A 21,826-nucleotide genomic window follows, 5' to 3' on the forward strand; every position below is an offset into this window, starting at 1 on the left:
CACAGACTTAATTACGGACCTTGCAAATTTCTAGTAACAACTTTGAGCTTTGTATGACAGCAGTTAAACCTGTAATCAATTTTTGTACTTCTGTAACCAAATCCTATGGTGTGGACTTGTATCAGGATGCTATTGAGGTGTTTTGCATATTAACCCATCCACCTCTGAAGACACATTTGAACTCTTCCAATTCAAAGGATGGAATAGTTCATTATAAATTTTTTAGAGGTGAATGAGTTAACATTCCAAAGAGGCATCCTTTGTTGAAATGCTTCCGAGAGACTTCTGTAGAATTCCGATCAAGTTATCAAAAATTTGATGAGTACCAAGCAATCCTATTGCTATAATGTCCCAAGCAAAACTAAAAGAATCTATAGATCAAATACATTTGCTTTGCAGCAATTCAATATTTTCCTTTTAAATTAAGGATAAATAGTGATAATGAAACATTACCTCTCATACCTCAAATATATTCAATCCTGGAACAGTCCTAAAAGGGGAAACAGTGCATGAACATATTAAGCCATGGAGGGTTCTTTATTAAATTTTGAAATTTTCAATTCTCATCAGTCTGAGGAAAAAACTAAATCATTTCAATGTAGAAACAAAGGATTTCAATAAAATGTCCTGTTTTGTTATGCATGGTGAAGGTGACTTTTTTTTATTGCTAGATAAAATTTGTTTTCTGAATCATACAATATCCCATAAAGTGCAGAATACTTGAATGAATTGGTTTGTAAACGTTTACACTGGTCAGGTGAAACTAATAAAGAAGAAGCTCCTCAATCATTCAAACCTAAGTAGCAGCTATTTCATATTATAAGGTTTGGATAATTCTTGTTATCACTGGTCTACCAAAAATCAATTTGATTGTACTGGGTGCAAAAATGTAAAATATTTAAAGCTTTGTAATATAATAGCACTTAAGGCAGTCTTTAAAAACTGAAAGGAAATTGCTTTTTCACTCATTGTTGTTTTAACTGACAAATTAACATGCAGAAGTGATTATAGCTGTTAATTGAGACATTTGACTGAGGTATGTATATTTTAAAAATTAACTACTGTTAAATTTTAGTAGACTCTACCATGCATTGATCTGGATGAGTACAATATGGTTCACAGTGGTAAAAGGGTTAATTGTCATTTGTGAATTCATTTTTAGGCATTAAAACCTTTTGTTGTAATTTCTGCGTCCATGTGGTAAATGCAAATTTATGAAGTGTTGATTTTAGCTTAGAAAAAAATAACAGCAGTAAAGTGAAAATAATAAGTATAGGAAATAAAAGCACTGTATAGTATAAACATACTGGACCAAAAAGGTTATTGCTCTATGAATGTTAAGTCAGGTTCCTGGTTAAAGCTGTCTTGTGTGTACCAAATTACATGTGACAAAAATAGTTCAGAACCCCACACTAAATATGGTCTGTTGAGTATATTTCTTAAGATACAATTCTCAAGAAAACTGATCAATATCTAATGTTGAAACGCATGAAAACAATGGATGTAAAACCATTCCTAATATCGTAATTGATTTTAATTAGTTTCGCATTGACTAAAACAATACGATTTCATCACAGATAAAACCAGTTGTCATCTTGGTTATAGATTACAAAGGATTGCACAGATAAAGATCTCGGATGAAACCTACGGTTTTAAAATAGATTCTGGTGAAAAAAGCATCTTGGTTACTCAGTAAACACTATTGTTAAAGTCAATATTATTTCTATTTCTGTAATTAATGACATCTTAAAAATCAATTACAACAATAAAACAATCTTAGTATTTTAATGCCTGCTGATACATGGTGTTATAGGACCAAATAGGAAATAATATCAACCGAGGATGTTTATCGACCGCTGACATGAAAATGCTATAATTGCTATAATTATAACTGCTCTAGTCAGGAATTCACATTCTTATGAATGTTATTTTTAGGCATATCACAAAATCTGGTATTCACATGACCAGATTTCCAGTTAAATTTCTTATGTGACAGTCTTACCAAACAGAGAAAACAGGGTGCAACAGTAGGGTAAGCTTTTACAATGCAAGTATAAAATATATGAAAACATTTGTCTCCTCAGACAACAACAAGCTATGACACAACCCATACTAAAGGTATGTCAGTAGGGCAATGATCAAGTATAACAAGATACCACTTCAATGCTGTCCTTCAGTTTCTCTCCAGTTTTGGCTTGTTACGCATGTAGATCACTTTTCTATATGACACAATTAGACTTCATTTTCATCATCACATTTTGACAAACAACTTGAATGTAATTCTTCATTGTTTTGACAAAGCAATCACTAGATGCACAACTTCTGTGCCAGATATAAAGACATATATAAATTTGCCTCATCCCCTATTTTTCGTTTCCATCGACTGGTAACAAACCTATGACAAAGACATGACTAAAGCTTAACTAAGGCTGTCGCGCCCTGTGTATCAAGTCATTTTACCGACTTGAAAAGGCTGACCAGTGAATGAAGATATGACATGATGCTTCTCCAGGCCGGGGGGAGTGACTGACCAGTCCAAAGATTTGTCCTGAACATCTTTTATGGCGAGGACTTGTGTTCCACACAGCAATCACATCCCTGTACAACCATACACACAACATTCACTCCATGCTCAGGCAGTGCCGGCCGTTCATCCTTTGTCTAACATATTCTTCAGGTCGTCAAAGATCTGTAAGCACAGAAAGGTTCAATGAACAACACAAAAATAGTCAATTTCTGAAACAACAACAAACGAAGGAGTTTAGAATCATAGCCCGTTATTTTGTCCCTGCAGGCCACACACTTTATTCATAAAATGTTGCATGCTTTGTTCGAGGGATTCTTTATTCTATTTAAGGCTGAAATGGTCCAACCATACTGAAGAAATAGTCTTTCCTTGTAATTTACCCCAATGGACATGGATTACCTACCTTGAGTACCCAGGTTCTGTTGTTAAGACATCTGTCTAACACCTCAGCATTGTCAAGTTCATGGTCACTTTGCCTGACAATATCCACCTGTGGAAAGAGAAACAAATATTTCGTATACAGATCAGCTTTGCAGATTTCTTAAGTACTTCTGTAAAAATCATATAACTGTTAAAACATATTTAAACTGAAACCTAAGAGTTTATAAAACTTCATGTATCTGTCTTTGCTAAAAGTTGTTATAAAACTTTGTACAAAGGTACTGAAGTAACATACATAACTCTTTCTTTTAAAACATATATTCAACATCGTACCTACCTTAGCTAAGGACTTTTTAAACAACTTTGTACGTACCTACCTTAGCTAAGGACTGTTTATACAACTCTGTACCTACCTTAGCTAAGGACTGTTAAACAACTTTATACCAACCTTAGCTAAGAATGTTTAAACAACTTTGTATCTACCGTAGCTAAGGACTATTTAAACAACTTTGTACGTACCTACCTTAGCTAAGGACTTTTTAAACAACTTTGTACGTACCTACCTTAGCTAAGGACTGTTTATATAACTCCATACCTACCTTAGCTAAGGACTGTTTATACAACTTTGTACCTACCTTTGCTAAGGACTGTTCATACAACTTTGTACCTACCTTTGCTATGCACTGTTTATACAACTTTGTACCTCCCTTTGCTAAGGACTGTTTATACAACACTGTACCTAGCTTAGCTAAGCACCGTTTATACAACTTTGTACCTACCTTAGCTAAGCCCAGTTTATAGAACTTTGTACCTAGCTTTGCTAAGGACTGTTTATACAACGTCATACCTACCTTAGCTAAGCGCTGTTTATACAAAGCACAGTTTATACAACTTTGTACCTACCTTTGCTACGCACTGTTTATACAACTTTGTCCCTACCTTTGATAAGGACTGTTTATACAACGTCGTACCTATCTTTGCTAAGGACTGTTTATACAACGTCATACCTACCTTAGCTAAGCGCTGTTTATACAACACTGTACCTAGCTTAGCTAAGGACTGTTTATACGACGTCGTACCTACCTTAGCTAAGCGCTGTTTATACAACACTGTACCTAGCTTAGCTAAGGACTGTTTATACGACGTCGTACCTACCTTAGCTAAGCGCTGTGTCGTACCTACCTTAGCTAAGCGCTGTGTCGTACCTACCTTAGCTAAGCGCTGTGTCGTACCTACCTTAGCTAAGCGCTGTGTCGTACCTACCTTAGCTAAGCGCTGTTTATAAAACACTGTACCTAGCTTAGCTAAGCACTGTTTATACAACCTCGTACCTACCTTTGCTAAGGACTGTTGATACAACGTCGTACCTACCTTTGCTGAGGACTGTTTATACAACGTCGTACCAAGCTTAGCTAAGCACAGTTTATACAACGTCGTACCTACATTTGCTAAGCACTGTTTATACAACTTTGTACCTCCCTTTGCTAAGGACTGTTCATACAACTTTGTACCTACCTTAGCTCAGCACAGTTTATACAACTTTGTACCTCCCTTTGCTAAGCACTGTTTATACAACGTCGTCCCTACCTTTGCTAAGCACTGTTTATACAACTTTGTACCTCCCTTTGCTAAGGACTGTTCATACAACTTTGTACCTACCTTTGCTAAGGACTGTTGATACAACGTCGTACCTACCTTAGCTAAGCACATTTTATACAACTTTGTACCTACCTTTGCTAAGGACTGTTGATACAACGTCGTACCTACCTTAGCTAAGCACATTTTATACAACGTCGTACCTAGCTTAGCTAAGCCCTGTTTATACAACGTCGTACCTACCTTAGCTAAGCACATTTTATACAACTTTGTACCTACCTTTGCTATGCACTGTTTATACAACTTTGTACCTCCCTTTGCTAAGGACTGTTCATACAACTTTTTACCTACCTTAGCTAAGCACAGTTTATACAACTTTGTTCCTACCTTTGCTAAGCACTGTTTATACACCTTTGTACCTACCTTTGCTAAGGACTGTTGATACAACGTCGTACCTACCTTTGCTAAGGACTGTTGATACAACGTCGTACCTACCTTAGCTAAGCACATTTTATACAACTTTGTACCTACCTTAGCTAAGCCCAGTTTATACACCTTTGTACCTACCTTTGCTAAGGACTGTTGATACAACGTCGTACCTACCTTTGCTGAGGACTGTTTATACAACGTCGTACCTATCTTTGCTAAGGACTGTTTATACAACTTTGTGCCTACCTTTGCTAAGGACTGTTCATACAACTTTGTACCTACCTTAGCTCAGCACAGTTTATACAACTTTGTACCTCCCTTTGCTAAGCACTGTTTATACAACGTCGTCCCTACCTTTGCTAAGCACTGTTTATACACCTTTGTACCTACCTTAGCTAAGCACAGTTTATACAACTTTGTACCTACCTTAGCTAAGCCCAGTTTATAGAACTTTGTACCTAGCTTTGCTAAGGACTGTTTATACAACGTCGTACCAAGCTTAGCTAAGCACAGTTTATACAACGTCGTACCTACCTTCGCTAAGGACTGTTTATACAACGTCGTACCTAGCTTAGCTAAGCACAGTTTATACAACGTCGTACCTAGCTTAGCTAAGCACTGTTTATACAACGTCGTACCTACCTTAGCTAAGCACTGTTTATACAACGTCGTACCTAGCTTAGCTAAGCACAGTTTATACAACGTCGTACCTACCTTTGCTAAGCACTGTTTATACAACGTCGTACCTACCTTAGCTAAGTTCCGTTTATACAATGTCGTACCTACCTTTGCTAAGCACAGTTTATACAACGTCGTACCTACCTTAGCTAAGCACTGTTTATACAACGTCGTACCTACCTTAGCTAAGCGCTGTTTATACAACACTGTACCTAGCTTAGCTAAGGACTGTTTATACAATGTCGTACCTACCTTTGCTAAGCACCGTTTATACAGGTTGTATTTGAAGTGGTAGAGACTGTGATAGGGTCCAACGTAACTAGCTGCCGTCTTTCCAATCATAAATTCCTGGAAAACATTGTAAGTTTGAATGATTGTAGTGGCCTTATCTAATACATGACAAACTTGGAGATATAAATTATTTAAGTCATATAAGCAGCCTACAGCAAATAAAGGATTTTGTGCAAAGTTTTGTTGTATTAATATTTGTGGTTCCATGATTGTTACTTTAAACCATGGAGGTTAGGGTAAACCTATAACTGCAGTGACGTACTGAAAATCCTGAATTTTTACAAGAGATTTATTTTCACTTTAATTGGTGAAGAGACTCAACTACAAACTAAATATCTTCTGCAAATATTAATGTCATAAATAATTGCTATCAATATCAAAATAACAACCTCTTACTAACAAATTCAAGTATTGGTGAGTAAAACCTAAAGGTATAGTCCATGGAATAATGTACACATGGAAATAAATGATTGATAATAATGCTTTATTGGCCTACAGTCAAAGTATTACTCTATAGCTACCATTTAATCATTTTATTTTCACATGTGCTTTATTTGTTTAGAGAGTTCTGTCTTCAGGATTTGTTCACATATACTTAAATATGCAATTGAGATTATTTCATTTCTACGTTGATAGTAACAATCTTTGCAGAAGACAAATTTCTCTTTTGAGTCTCCAAGCAAAAATAATGTGACTTACAGTATATTAAATCTATTTCACTTTCCAATATTAGTGCCAATACTTTGTTAACTTGTGTCCAGTGTAAATCCAAGCAACTGAGTTACCCATAAAATTTTGTCTTCAAGAACCTCTCAAAACACTAGCTCCGCCTCCAACTATGTACCAGATTTTTTCGGTCAGTTTCAAGATATATTTTTTTTAATTAAACCATATGTGACATACCAGACTTCCTCCCTCTGTAGCACTGCTGGTGTTCTCGTCCAAAGTGAAGTGGTCGTACGACTGACCAAACAAATGGATCGACTTGATAGCAGGTTGACTAGCATTTTCACAAGCCTGGAATTGACAAAAAGTGTAAAATTCTTTCATCTTGCATGGATGCATGCAATACAACTGTTCAATCAAAATAACGTGAAATACAATATTTAATTGGTGTTTTTAATTTTTCGGGAATGAAAAGTTGTACAGATCTGTTCTATTATCTCTACATATTCCTTGGATTAATATTCGCTGAGTATTTAATTTTGTGCTACCTTTGGTGACTGCAAATATAGCGAGTTAATCCCCCAATAAAATTATGAACAATACATTATAGCAGGATATAAATGAGCGGAATGTCATAAATATATGCATACTAAACTAATGGTAATTTCTTTACAGGACACTTTATCACATCCCATTAATTCCACATGTTTTGTTAAGCAACTGTGTTTATGTTATGGAAGACACAATAAACAAATGTATTATCAGTATTAAATCACCTCCACTTACCTGACAAAACAGTTTCAGATTTGGTCGATCCAACTCTCTGATGTGAGGCTTCGCCCTCAAGGCATTCTGGGAAATTATTTAAGGAGAGACACTTGACAAAATGCATCAAATTAACGTAACTATCTTAGTAGGAGCAGTTCCTTTAACTTTACCTTGTAAGAAACTCACATTAATGCTAAAGCTGTTGTTACTCATGTTCATCCAATGTTAATGAGAATTTAATAAGTGAAATAAACAACAGCAAGTGTAAATCTCATGTATGTAACAAAGTGTTTGATATATATCAGAATGAAAAAGATTGTATATCTTTCATGGATAAAAGTAGTTTACAGTAATTTCTCCATAGAACTCATCACTGACCTTAAAGGTGACTTTCCATAATACTTTCTCTTCCATCTCGTCAAGTTTCTTCTCAATAATTTTGTCAATACTTTGTAATGGCCCCATATAAAAATTCTCTGAAATAATAACATCTTGTTGGTGACATTGCACATTTTTCTGCAGGATTCAATACCATAAATCAAAAGATAAGTTAAAACATTTCACAATCAGTCAACACCTCAAGCAGGATATTTATACCTTATTTTTTTAGGTTCTTCTTTATCAAAGAATCATTGTTTCAAAAGCATGCATGCATCAGATCCTAGTATTGCAGCAATACATTATACAGTGTCCTCTTGAAGCAGATTTTGTATAGCGGTACTGTTGTGAAATCAAATTATATATAGCAATGTATCAAATTAACACTATCAAGGAAACAAAATGAAAATAGATTTTGTAATGCTGTTATATTGATTAATAAATATTTCTAATGATAATGTTTTTTACAATTTACTTAATTAAAGACTGAATTGACTTTAAAACACTGCTTCTTACTGCCGCAACATGATACAAAAATAAGTGTGCTCCACCACACACCATTCTGGAAAATAATAGGTACCACAGTGTAAAAAAAGTCTCTTATTGAGACAACTTGTACAAACCTTCCCCTTCCCCAATTGCACTGAGAAATCCTGGTTCAAGAGCTTGGCTGAGAAATATCTGGAGGTAAACGTTAAAGAGGTCAGCCAGGGGATCCTCTTCATATGCATGCTCTAAACTAAAAAAGAAAGGCAACACAAATGTGAAAACAATCTGTACTGAGTGACACATGTTAAAAACCGGTCTGGGTAATGTTGAATATCAGGTTTCACCAAAAGCTTAAGCGTATAACTTTACTATGAAATCATTCACTTACTAGCTGTCCAATTTGGGTGTTGGTCTGTCCGCCTCAAACACTTCCACAACCTCCTTATCATTGTTTGTCCCCACATATTTGGTTCTGATAGATAGGTAATCCTTTTGCATAATGGGTACCCAACTGGAAAACTGGAAAACACGAGAAATGACCTTGAATCATTTTTCTTAGAGGAGAATTGTGGTTTTAGCAAGAAGAAAGATTTTTTCTCTAATCAGGGAAAGTTTTGCACTGCAGCCTAGGATCAATACAAAACAGGTTCCGAGCAAGGTGTGCAGCATTTTTTTGAAGTCTCTTTTATACACTCCCAATTTTTTTTTATTAACTGAATGCCTGTAGTTATATTTATTTGAAAAATATGTCAGTGGCAGGGTTTCAGTTTACCTACATATGGGAGTATGTGGCCTCCTAAAATGGCTTTTTAACCATAAAATGTTAGAGGCTTGCTATATGCCTGTCAGATTTTACCCTAAACTTTTTTTGTCTTGCAAAATACTGAGTAGTTACGATGAAAAAACATTTTGTTCTCTCGTGTTTACTGCATTATAATTAGTTCATTGTGAAAATAACATTGATTGGGAGGATGTTATCAAATATTCCAATGCAAATTGTTCTAATCCACATTTGGTGAAATATTCGGTCAATTCCATAACAACTGTGCCTATTTGCATTGCAATGACTCAAAACATTTCTTATTTCTTTACAAATACACATGATATTTCAACGTAAGAAATTAATACTTGTTATATTTTTCACTTGTACTTCTAAAACACCAAGTATTCTATAAAACACTAGATGATGTAACTGGTATTCTTCAAGAATTTGTAACACATAATATTTTTTTATCATCAATTTGACAAAAATTATTGCAGTGAAGAAAAATTGATTAAGGTCATACGAGTGTATTGATAAACGGAAGTAGGAAGTACATCTCTAGTTGAAAATCCAATGTAGGGAGACAGTATCACAATTTCCGCGTATTCTAATGTTTAATATTAAACTGATGAATATTGTATGTTTATTATTGACAGAACAGTGTTTTCTCTCAGTATTAAAGTCTTTCAAAGCAATGCAGGCATTATTACAGTTTTTTTTATCAATGAGCCACATGTATCCATTTTTTTCTATACTTAAGGAAACCGGCTACCTATTTCACTACTGTGAAGTTTTTCAAGAAAGATAACTCTTACCTGCAATTACTATGTGCATATGGTTTTATTATAAAATGTCAATTTTTAATCGTTTATAGATAATTTATTTGACACAATTTCAGCATTTATTAAATTGATATACATTAATGCAATACTAATCTATGGCAATATCATTTTTATTGACATTATTTTGCAAAGAATTGTGTTTTTCAATCTTATTTCAAAAGTCACTCCTTTTTACATAAATTTAAATTCCTTGAAATTATGACAACCTATATTTTTTTTGTGGCAGAAAATTTTCTTAATTTCAGAGCAATATAACTACAAAATTTTAAGAAATTCTACTGAGAAATGGTGACACAATCCTATTACCTTAACCATCAAATACATCATTATCAATATCTTTTAAAGCTTAAAATTCTTTTAAAAACTTACGGTGCACATGGCTCTGTGTCGCATTTGCCCCTCTTCCGTGATTAACTCATATTTACGGATTAATTTCCCAGACTCTATCCTCCAAATAGGAAAGTTTTCAAATTTGTTGAGGTCTTTCTTATCTAAAATAAAATCTCCCATCTGTAAAAATAAATTACACATAAACATCACATAAAATGTTTTGACAAAAGAAAACCGATTATTGTAAATTCATATTTTCTCCATAACTGCTATAGGATTCATTACTCCCCTTCTGACACCATGAATAATTGAATAAAAAAATAATTGGAAAGACATAAAATGGCCTCACCCATTTAAAATAAGCTTCATTGTTAAACAATTTTCTTTAAATATAAATAGTTGTACTGATCTTGGCAACCTGAAATAATGGCCTATGAATAAAGTTCAATCAAAATCCATTATTATAAAGAAATGATGTCACAAGAGGCCAGGACTTTAAAATCTTGAGTTAAATTTGAAATTAAAGTGTTGAAAGCTTCTATATCAATTTTTATTTAAAATGTATGAAAAATAATTGAATGGTGGCACATTGTAATGTGACAGCTGTATATGGTGGGTTACTGGTTTAAGCTCTAGACGATGGATAGTATCGGGTTCAGACGCACAATAGTTACCTGGTAGCCGTCTTTTTTAAGCTCTAAATGGTGGAAAGTATCAGGTTCAGACACACGATAGTTACCTGTTAGCCTTCTTTTTAGCCTCTTTTTTAAGCTCTAAATGGTGGATAGTATCAGGTTCAGACACACGATAGTTACCTGTTAGCCTTCTTTTTAGCCTCTGGTTTAAGCTCTAAATGGTGGATAGTATCAGGTTCAGACACACAATAGTTACCTGTTAGCCCTTTTTTAAAGCTCTATATGGTGGATAGTATCAAATTTAGACAACGATAGTTACCTGGTAGACCTCTTTTTTAAGCTCTAGATTGTGGATAGTATCAAATTCAGACACACGATAGTTACCTGGTAGCCCTTTTTTAAAGCTCTATATGGTGGATAGTATCAGATTTAGACAACGATAGTTACCTGGTAGACCTCTTTTTTAAGCTCTAGATTGTGGATAGTATCAGATTCAGACACACAATAGTTACCTGGTAGCCCTCTTTTTTAAGCTCTAGATTGTGGATAGTATCAGATTCAGACACACCATCAGGTACACTGGTGTTATTGGTCTCTTTTTGGTCTTTACTCTTCTGTATCTTGAAGGGTCTTGCTGTAGGAGCTCGTTCACTCAGTCGCTTACTACCCATCTTCACCCGCCTGCAGCAGTTAAAGAACATCTGAATTAGGTGTTTGTCTTTATAGCAACCTTGTATTATCACAATTTATCTTAAATCCTATATGTACTGTGAAATCACAAATTTTTCGTGGGTTTTTAATTTTGTTGATTTTGTAAGTAACTTTCCAACATGTCCACGATGCAATTACAACATAAAGCATTTCCCCTTGTGAGGAGGAACTCATAATCTACAAATTCATGTATCCAAGATATGGTGTTTTTTCGGGAAACCACAAAATTGGGCCCCACGAAAATATCTGATTTCATAGTAGATCAGAGAATAATAATTAGTGAAGGAATGTACAATTTCACCTGCTTAATACCAACTAGTAACAGTAGAGTTTGTGTCAGGGCTAGCGAACATTTTCAATATCTACTACGAAAATAAAGGTTGGGCTGGTAGAAACTTTCAATATCGGTGTGTGGGTAAAAATGTGTACATCTCTGCTAAACTGTATCAGAAATCATCTAGTACTTCAATCCAAACTATCTTGATGAAGCCTAATTCATAGTACTGTCAATTTTATCATACAAACTCAACATTTTCTACGATCTAAATTTATACTTGTAGAGTATTGTTTCTGTAATTATTGTTTTGTTATTTTTACAGTGATTTTATTTTGCTCAGTTTTACTGCCAAATACAGGTTGCTTCCCCTTGCTAATAAGAACATTATTTTCCCAAAATTACCAATAATGCTATATTTTTCCAATTCATAAAGGAACAGGCTGTTGAAAAATTTAGGTAACAAAAACACTGGTTAACTCATTCACCCCGATATTTTTAAACTGGACTTGCCCAATCTTTGATTTGGTAAGGTTCAAATGTGACTTTAGGGGTGAATGGGTTAAGAAAGTTTTAAATAGTAAACCAAAGTGCCATTACAGAGCCATTGTACTTAACAGTAACTCATCAGAAGTTGAAGCTGTCCTTCAAGAACTTCATAATTTTGGGATCATAAATAACAAAGTAGTAAGTAGGACTATACGCTCCCTGTAAAAACTATCAACTAGTTTTGATCATATTGAAGATGTGAGTGTGTCATCATACCCTCTTCCTTTTCCACTTTTGTGACGCCCTTTCTTAGGTACAGCGGGCGCCCCCCGATAATCGAGAGCATCAAATGTCGGTTGTCGCTTGTTATCCTGTAATGACAATCAGAAATGTTCAGTTGTTCAGAAACAAATACAACAAGTAGCACCAGATTTTTTTATTTTTTTTTTTTAATATCACTAAAATCAACATTTCAACCATAACTTCCAAATTCATACAAAACAAATTAACTACACAAACCATGATTCTTTCTCAACAGAATATTCATACCCAATGGCCTCCTTTTAATGTAAAATTCTAATATTTTACTGATTTTTCATTTAATACTTTACATTGCTATTAATATTTTATTTATTTTATGAGAGTATGATTTGTTTTATATTGCTTTTCATTGATTAGTTCAGTGTTTCTTAGCCCAGTATAGCCTGTTAATTACCAGGTACAAAATACATTTTCGAGTATATTGACAATTGAAGAGGGAATGAAATCTTATCCAGTATATATATTAGGCAAAAAGGATTTGTGGGTGTGTAAGAGATCTTTTTTGAATCCCTACCACCCAAAATTATTTTTTCCTGTGGCCCACTAATTCTGAAAATTATGCGTTACCACAGCAAATGGAGTCCAGGCAGGGTCCTTGTCCGAGTCGTACTCCACATCACTATCAGTCCCTTTGGATATTGGACCAGGGAGGTCCAGGGAAATATCGCTATCACTGGAGTCTTTGTAAACTTCTGTAATGTAGTATGAATCAATGACTGAAAACAAAAACTCTTTCAATGGTCTCTTCCCCCCCCCCCCCCCCCCCCCCCCAATCTTTTATGCAAATTACAATATTACAATTCTGTAACATCTCATGATCATGTACAATGTAGATTTAATATTGTATCCAATGCATTTTGGTACTTCTTTCAAGCATTTGAATAGAAAGAAATATGTACAAGAATTAAAATTTCCACTTCAATTTGATGAGGGTATTGGCACAATACTAGTGAAGATGTATATTTGTTATCTATTTACAAAGAATGTGTATTTTCACAAATTTGCTTAAAATGAATTTCCCTGTCCAAATTTATATATATATATTACCATGCTAATGGAGCAATGCAATCACATAAGTGTGTGATTTATGACAAAAAGTAAAAATTAAATAGCCATGAGAAATACCCGATATACAGTATTCTCCTTCAGCTGAATGGCTTCATATACCCAAAAACCAAAAAACAATTACTTGTGTTTCCGCTATCATTCTCAGAAACAAGAGGCCCAGGGGCCTTAATAGCTCACCTGGCATTTTATTTTTCAATTTAAAACCTGCTGAGTACCATTCAGGTTTATCAAAGGAGTACAAGTAACAAAGTTGCATCTTCCATTTATAAATATTCAATTCCCTTTGCCCAAAGATTCTCTAAAACAAGTTTGGTTAGGTTAAAATCCCTTCAACGGTACAGAAGGAGAAGGATCTTTAATGTTTTCCTCTATTTCCCCTAATGGGCCCCACTAATCTGCCCCAAAGAAGGGGAATCCACACACCTCAGTTTAAACAAAATTGATTCTTTTCTCCCTAAGCATGCTTCAGACTGCATTTGGTTTAAATCCCTTCACTTGTATAGTAGGAGAAAAAAAATCCTCTATTTCCCCTATTGGGCCCCGCTCCTATGCCGCCAGAAGGCCCACACCCTCCGTTTATACAAACTTGAGTCTCCTTTGTCCAAAGATGCTCTAGGACAAATTTGGTCAAAATCCTTCAATTGGTTGAGGAGAAGATTTTTAAAGATTTACCTATTTTCCCCTATTTGGCCCCGTCCCTCTGCCCCCAGGGGGACCATACCCTCCGTTTATACAAAACTGAGAACCCTTTGGCCAATGATGCTCCTGACCAAGCTTCAGACTGCATTTGGTTTAAATCCCTTCACTTGTATAGTAGGAGAGAAAAAATCCTCTACTTCCCCTATTTGGCCCCGCCCCTCTGCCCCCAAAGAGGCCACACCCTCCGTTTATACAAACTTGAGTCTCCTTTGTCCAAAGATGCTCTAGGACAAATTTGGTCAAAATCCTTCAATTGGTTGAGAAGAAGAAGATTTTTAAAGATTTACCTATTTTCCCCCCATTTGGCCCCGCCCCTCTGCCCCCAGGGGGGTTATACCCTCTGTTTATACAAAACTGAGAACCCTTTGGCCAATGATGCTCCTGACCAAATTTGGTCAAAATCCTCTGAGCCATTCAGGACAAGTAGCATTTTAAAGGGAAAAGTTGACGGACACTGGACGACGGACGCTGCACCATGGGATAAGCTCTCTTGGCCCTTTGGGCCAGGTGAGCTAAAAATAGGGTAGGTAGGCAGACATTTATTTTTATTTTGGAATATGTTTTCACTATGCTTATATACAGCAGGCGTTATGACTTTAACAGTGCATATCACTAAATGCCAATACATACTTTAGGGTAGCCACAAAAATCTTTGGTAAGTAAGGGTAGCAGAAACACTAGATTTTTTTTTATTTGGCCTTATGAACTTACTGCGTCCCTTGTCCTTTGCCTTGCGGGAGGAAACATGCCTGGTCGGTTCAGGGGGTGGAGGTGTTGGTTCTCTCTCTTCCCTCATTGCTGCCTCTTCCTCAGAAGAACCCACAGTATAATCCTCATCTCCAGATGAAGCAAAGGTGTCATTATCACTGAAGAGTTTGGATTGTTTTCCTCTCTGTGAACCAGACAACACTTTTCCACTAGATTTTCTTGTCTGTTTTTTCCCACCTCCTGTGATTTTTGAAAAGCTAATTCTCATTTTGAGACCCTCCTTCCTGGTCCCATCCTCATTCAGGTGAGACAGGACATTTTCCACAGTACTAGTGAGGTTAGCACTTTCATCGTCATCATCTGAGAAAGCAAGCTGCGAATTGACAGTGTCATCATTTTGAGATGTTGACGGTGAATTGATTCCTGTGTTTGAACTGAATTCTGATTTGTTGTCGGTGTCAGGCCTGGGAGTGCTGGCAGCACTGTCCGAGGACTCAACCGGGCGTGGGCGCCGAGGTTCAGGGATATATTTTGGTAACTCTGGCTTTTTAACATTAGATGTATTTAAACTTGACAAAGTCTCAGGCTTTTTGCCCTGAATAAAACTCAAGAATGAGTCCATAAAGGAACTGCTGTTTGAGTTTGACTTTTTCGCAGCAATATTTTGCTCTGGTTTTATTTGAACTGGTACAGGTGTAGAGTTAACTGAATGCATGGAGGGATTTATCACCGAGAGAGAATTTGATAATGGTTTCACATTTGGTTTCTTGTCTTTCTTTTCACAATCAGGTGGTTTTGTTAAATGTGCAAAGTCATCATCAAACTCTACTTGGCTAGTCACAGTTCTCATAGGCAGAACTTTTTCTTCTGCCTTTGTCCGATGTCTCCAGTACTCGGGCGATAGCTCCTTCATTGGAGAGGTATCTCGTAATGTAGGATTTCCAATCAAACTGGACAGTGCGTCTTCGTCTATGGTTGATGTGTTATTTGGATGCGGTGAGTTTTCATAACCCAATGATGGGGAGGTGAGACTACTGTGAGCGTTTTCATACTGGTTGTTATAATTATCCAAATCGGTGTAAATACTGTTGGGTTGCTGCGACACATAGCCTCCGGGCTGAGATGGTATGTATCCAGTCTGCTGCTGCTGCTGTGGAGAGACGTATGTTCCTTGTTGACCCTGTAAATCTAACTGACCTATGGACATTGGGTCATTCATTGGTGACTTATTTAAATGGTCAATGTTTGAATCTGATTGCAACTGTTCCACAAAAGACTGCCCGGGCACACTGTTGTAGTTATAATTAGTGTTATTTCCGACTATTGCATCAGCTAGTGGAGTGGATGCTATATCTGACAATGACAAAGAGTTTACCGACATGTGGCCCCTTTGCTGTTCCGGTGGGCTTGGAGTGGCCCCCTGTGACTGGAGGGACTGCCGTATTGACTCTCCTGCCATACTGTGGATTACCGACCCCTGTCCACCATTGTGAATCACACTGTCTGACATCAATGACATGTGGTTTGAATTTGATGGTAGGGACATTTGGTTTTGTGATGATAGGTTAGCTGAATGTTGCATCGAGAATTGCTCCTCGATGGATGGAGATTGCTGGTGGTTGTAAACTTTGTCTACCATGGCCTGAGAGGTGATCTGAGGGCTATAGGATTGGGGGCTCACAGCCTGAGTCTTCTTAGGGCTGTACTGGGGATGTGTGTGAGGGCTATATGGCTGGGACTTCTGGGGACTGTAGGGGTTAGTCTGGTTAAAGCTCTGACTCCCCATACTCATCATATGACCTGAATTAGACATGGGCAGGGCCATACCCATCATATCCCCATGTTGGTTTACCATGTGAGAGGTCATACCCTCTGGGGAATATTTTTGTCCGTTTTCTTGATCAACGGAAACTTTTTTCTTTCTGGAACGCACTCTCTTTGGTTTTGTGGTAGAGTCAGCCACCGCCTGTATTGGAGGTGGTGCCTGAACCACAGTCGAGCTAGGTAAGGGGGTCTGGGGGGAGCTCATTGGTACAGACATGTGTGGACTCCCACCAACACTGATGGGAGACTGCTGCATTGGGCTGTTTGACATTTGGTTTAGGTTTTTATTCAGCTCCATAGGAATGTTCTGTACACTTCCTGATTTACCCGAATGGGCATGCATTATCACTTGATGTGCATCTTGCACTAGTCTTTCTTTCTGTTTCTGTGGAAGTAATCCATGTTGTGAGTGACTCATTGGGCTGATGTCATGGAGCCCCACATTGGTGTATATATCATTCTGTTGTTGTTGGCCTCCATCAGATAGCGGAGTTGGAGGACTGACCGGGTCATAGTTGATATCAGATGACAATTGCTGTTGATAATTTGATGACAATTCTGATTTCAATGCAGAAGAGTTGGGAGGGAACCCAAAAATACTGTTATGCTGACTGGTAGGTTTTGTGAGATTTTCAATACCATGGTGGGTTGGTGAAGTAAAGATGGAGTCACTGAGTCCACTCCGTGACAGTTGCAGTGTAGGGCTGGCCAGCAACAAGTCCTCAGGCTTATCCAGGGAATAGCTACGGGATGGTTTGTTGTTCAAGGGTACGTGTGAAAACAGGTCTGAAGGGAAATGATTTCTCTGAATGGTGCTGTGCCTGGAAGTTGAGGTATTACCACTGTGAGCAGGAGGAGGTCCAACCAAATCTGACAGGGAGGACGGAACTTCATTACTCAAATTTCCAAAAGGATTTGAAGGATTCGGCACAAAGTTTGACAGATTCCAGCTGGTCGACTTTGATGACTTTTCGATGCTACTTAATGGACTGAGAGAAGAGGAAATGCCATAACTAAGCTGTTGTTCCTTTGACAGCAGTGTGTCCTGAGCATAGATTGACTTTGAGTGGGATCTTGCATCTGCGACAGAAGTGAATCCGTACAGACTTGGCTGGTCTGGGGATCTTAGAGATGAGGCTTCTATCCCAAATGATGACTGGCCAAGGCTCTTATATGGACTTTGTGCTGGGAAGGCTGAAGGAAGAGGGTTGACTGCATCCAGAAAAGGAGACATGGTGTTATGAAGTGGGTAGTTGGAGGGCAATGCCCCAAGTCCGCCCATAGACCTGGCAGAAGACATACTTGATGGATGTGACTGTAATGACGGGGCAAGTCCAAGCCCTAAAACAAATTTACAATGAAGATTTAGTACATATTTGTTTCACTCAAATACATTTAAATGTATAAACACTTGTAAACATCCTCAAGTCATATGCAAGGAGATTACAGTAAAACTTTATTTAGATGCCTTATAATTCAAATAATTTTCAACATTATTTGTAACATCATCCTATGATTTGTAATTAAGTTTTTTTAAGGTTTCCATAAAAACAGGTATAACAACAAAACAAGGTTCTACTGTGGTATCATAAATATAACTGTTTCACTTTACCTTTAGAAAGTCAAATACTGGGGGTTTACAATTTAATATTTAAGAATGATTTTTGGAAAAGCCTTCAGGCCGGAAATATCATTTCATTGTAAATATTGAAAATTTGCACAATTGCAAACCTAAAATCTTCCAGCGCTGGGCATCGGATAAGAGTATGGTGCACCCCTGACTATATGTATGTCACATATATTTAAATACAAATGTATCCTTGCAATTCCAAGGAGTCAAAAATATGCTTTAAAGAGTCTACTGAAAGCCTGGTAAAACAGAATTTGATTTTTAGACACAGAAATGGGGCATTTTGATGTCAATCCTAACATATTTGTATTTTCACCTGTTCCAAGGGTTGGATCTGCATTTAGGAGTGGCAGATCAAAGCGGTTAAGATTGGCTGCAGTTGGTGATAACCCACTGCTATGGCCGATGTGACCATACGCCTGGTTGTAGTTCCGCCATTGATTTGGGTCCATCTTCACGTTAGGTCATGTTAACCTGCAAACAAAATGGCTGTCAGTGAAATCCAGTAATGAAAGAGGTGCTAACTGCAACTTCATGATTTCAAATTGTATCTAGAAATGAAAATGTGAGTGTGACAGTATTCTCCCGAGAAAAGTTTTGATGCACTATGGCATCTATTTTTAACCCTTCCATCGCAGCGTGTCACTGCGAACCATTTCTTCGTCGCAACCAATCTATCATGAGCGATGCGTCTTTGAAAAAGAAAACACCAAACAAGAGTAATAATAAATATAGTTAATTCTAAATAAATAGCATTACTTACTAATCTTGACATTGCATTATTATTGCTCATTGTTTTGCCCTTTTCCTTTATCATTGTTTGTTTTAATGCCTACAAAAAAAATGTCTGGCTCAAGAAAATGGATAATTTTTAGCAAATACTTCAGCATTTGTTCCCCAAGAATATCATCATAGAAATAAATGAATATAATTTTAGTCTGAGGATAAATCAATTAAAATTAGCATTCCAACCAAAGGTATTTATTTTGAAAATTATTCATGAATTTTGAAATTAATGATTTATTTTTAAAATTCAATTAAAAAAATTCCCTAAGTTATGAAATTAAGCAGACCTAGCCACCTGTGAACAAAAGAGAACTAAATCTTATCACAAAAATGCTGTTTTCAATATAAACTTAAAAAGTGATATAGTTATCAAATTAAATTATTGTAATTATCCAGTAAATAAGTAAAAGCAATATTTTATTGTTACTGTCAAACTGAGAAAACCATGTGCTATTTATAAATTTGGCGCCAAAATGATTAACGCTCCTCATCCATGTTTCAAAAGCCATTGTATCACGGATTTCATGTGTAACAGTACTGTTACGCTAAAACAGCCGGGGAGAACACTGTGTGAAGTAAGAGCTGTTCCTACATAAATCAATGTGATAATTTTAGTTTATCCATCTCCCCTTGAACTATATGGAACAGTCTTAAATCACATCTGTCTACTTGTAAACATAAAACATTCTGAAATATATTGTGCTTCCTTTTCTACCTAAATTTTGAACTTCTGCATATTTAACTACTACTTATAACCACGACCCCTCCCCCCGCCTTGCAAAACCTGGATAAAGTATGGAGGCTGGCATCCTATGTCATCTGCTAGGATTACCTAGTTGAAGGAGGTAAGCCAGACGAAATTCAACATATGCTTGAATTGGTCTGGATCTACTCACGCTACGACGTAGGTAGAAGAGTAGAGTAGAAATGGCTTGACCCTAAAAATAAAGGGCACGTCTCGGATAAACATGGATAGCAGATTCATCCTGCACAACACACCTACATATATATATATATTTATAAACTAGAAGAATGAATATTTTTTCAAAAAGTGATTTCCCGAGATTTGGGACTTATGAAAATTCTGGTTACCACATCAAAAAATGCAAAAAAACATGATTTTTAACCCAAAATTTGACCCACGCAAGTAGTATTTTTTTTCTTAAAACCTGTCTTAAATTAAATATCACTGACTCAGTCACAGCTACGTTACCTTGATAATTTAACGACATTTTAGGCAGAGTTTAACTTAACAAGTTGTGCAGGATATCAACAGAAATAGTTCATGCTACAACCTTATTCATGGATGCGGACCATTGTGCTGTCAATTAATTTTAAAATTGCCCCAGTGTGATTCACACAGGGCTTGCTCTATTACAAGCTAAAGGCATGGGATCGATTTAATACCACCAACTTGCATATATACGCAAACTCGCCTATTACACGCCAGTCGGAGTATGGATTTGTTACTAAAAATAACCCAAATCGCTTTAACCGTAACCTTTGCAAGATATTATTAAAAATTGCATTAATTTACGACAAGGTAAATAATGTTTACTGAAAGCGTTGGCTACTTAGAAACTTGATGAAACTTTACCGGAAGTATTGCATCTGTTTTTGGTACTTTCCCACATGCAAATAAATTTTATTTTTGCATTTGTATTACATTTCATGACTGAATAAATGCGACTTGGACAAACAATGTGAAAAAATTAAGATTAAAGTGATTATGGCTATTTTTTAGTAACAAATCCATACCGCTATTGGCATATAATAGGCGAGTTTACGTATATTATATGCAAATACCTTATATGCAAGTTAGTGGTTTCCCCCCGACCTGTTAATACTAATAGTACTAGGGTAGAATCAGCTTGGTTAGCTGGTGCACCCGACGCAGGACTCAACAACACTGATAGCAATAATTGCCTATTTGTGTTTTTATAATATAATGAAAAGATACAGTAAAGATCGAATTCCTGCAGTGCCATCCTAAAATGGTAACTGATACAGAAGATGCAAGACTGCATCTTCAAAAGCAATAGCAGGCTCTCGAAAGTAGATAGCCGCCATACTGATGTAGTAATCCTTAAAATATTTTAGATATATTTCTTTCTTTGGTCAGTTATTATGTACTGCTTATTATCTGTCATGGAGATCGATGCATTGAGTGCACCACCCCAATACAAACATGACAAACAGTGCACCGATGTCTACGTGAGGAATCAACAGGGGCGAGTTCATTGATCATTGTAGATATAAACATGCTCTTTCTGGACTTACAACAATACAAATATCACAAAACACTCTAAAAATATAAAACCACATTGTTAGAACGACAATATGCTGTAAATAAACACACCAAAACACTGTTGTCTGCAATCTTTCTTCATCCGCCATTTTGCCTAATTGATTACCCAGAATTCCGTCTGAAACCGAAGACATCCGACGGGAGCAAGCTCGCTGCAGTGCTGCGGCTTATCTAAAATCATATTTTGAAATTATATAGTTTGCCTAACTTAATCTGATGTTCAAATGTCTTTAGA

General features: G+C 36.5%; 1 protein-coding gene across 1 annotated transcript; it reads right to left on the minus strand.

Moving 5' to 3' along the window:
* Positions 1-6: 6 nt before the first annotated feature.
* LOC110445106 lies at positions 7-21,718 on the minus strand. Its single transcript, XM_021489502.1, has 15 exons — positions 21,643-21,718; positions 18,814-18,971; positions 15,047-18,208; positions 13,136-13,260; positions 12,524-12,618; positions 11,286-11,454; positions 10,178-10,318; positions 8,592-8,722; positions 8,338-8,453; positions 7,715-7,812; positions 7,355-7,420; positions 6,806-6,919; positions 5,864-5,959; positions 2,931-3,017; positions 7-2,689 (listed from the first exon to the last, which is right to left on the minus strand). Exons 2-15 carry the CDS (start codon positions 18,947-18,949, stop codon positions 2,651-2,653), a joined length of 4,575 nt encoding a protein of 1,524 aa, XP_021345177.1. The 5' UTR covers positions 18,950-18,971; positions 21,643-21,718; the 3' UTR covers positions 7-2,650.
* Between the last annotated feature and the right edge of the window lie 108 nt (positions 21,719-21,826).

This window comes from Mizuhopecten yessoensis, unplaced genomic scaffold (assembly GCF_002113885.1).
Source record: "Mizuhopecten yessoensis strain PY_sf001 unplaced genomic scaffold, ASM211388v2 scaffold8653.2, whole genome shotgun sequence".
Classification (NCBI taxonomy): Eukaryota; Metazoa; Mollusca; class Bivalvia; order Pectinida; family Pectinidae; genus Mizuhopecten; species Mizuhopecten yessoensis.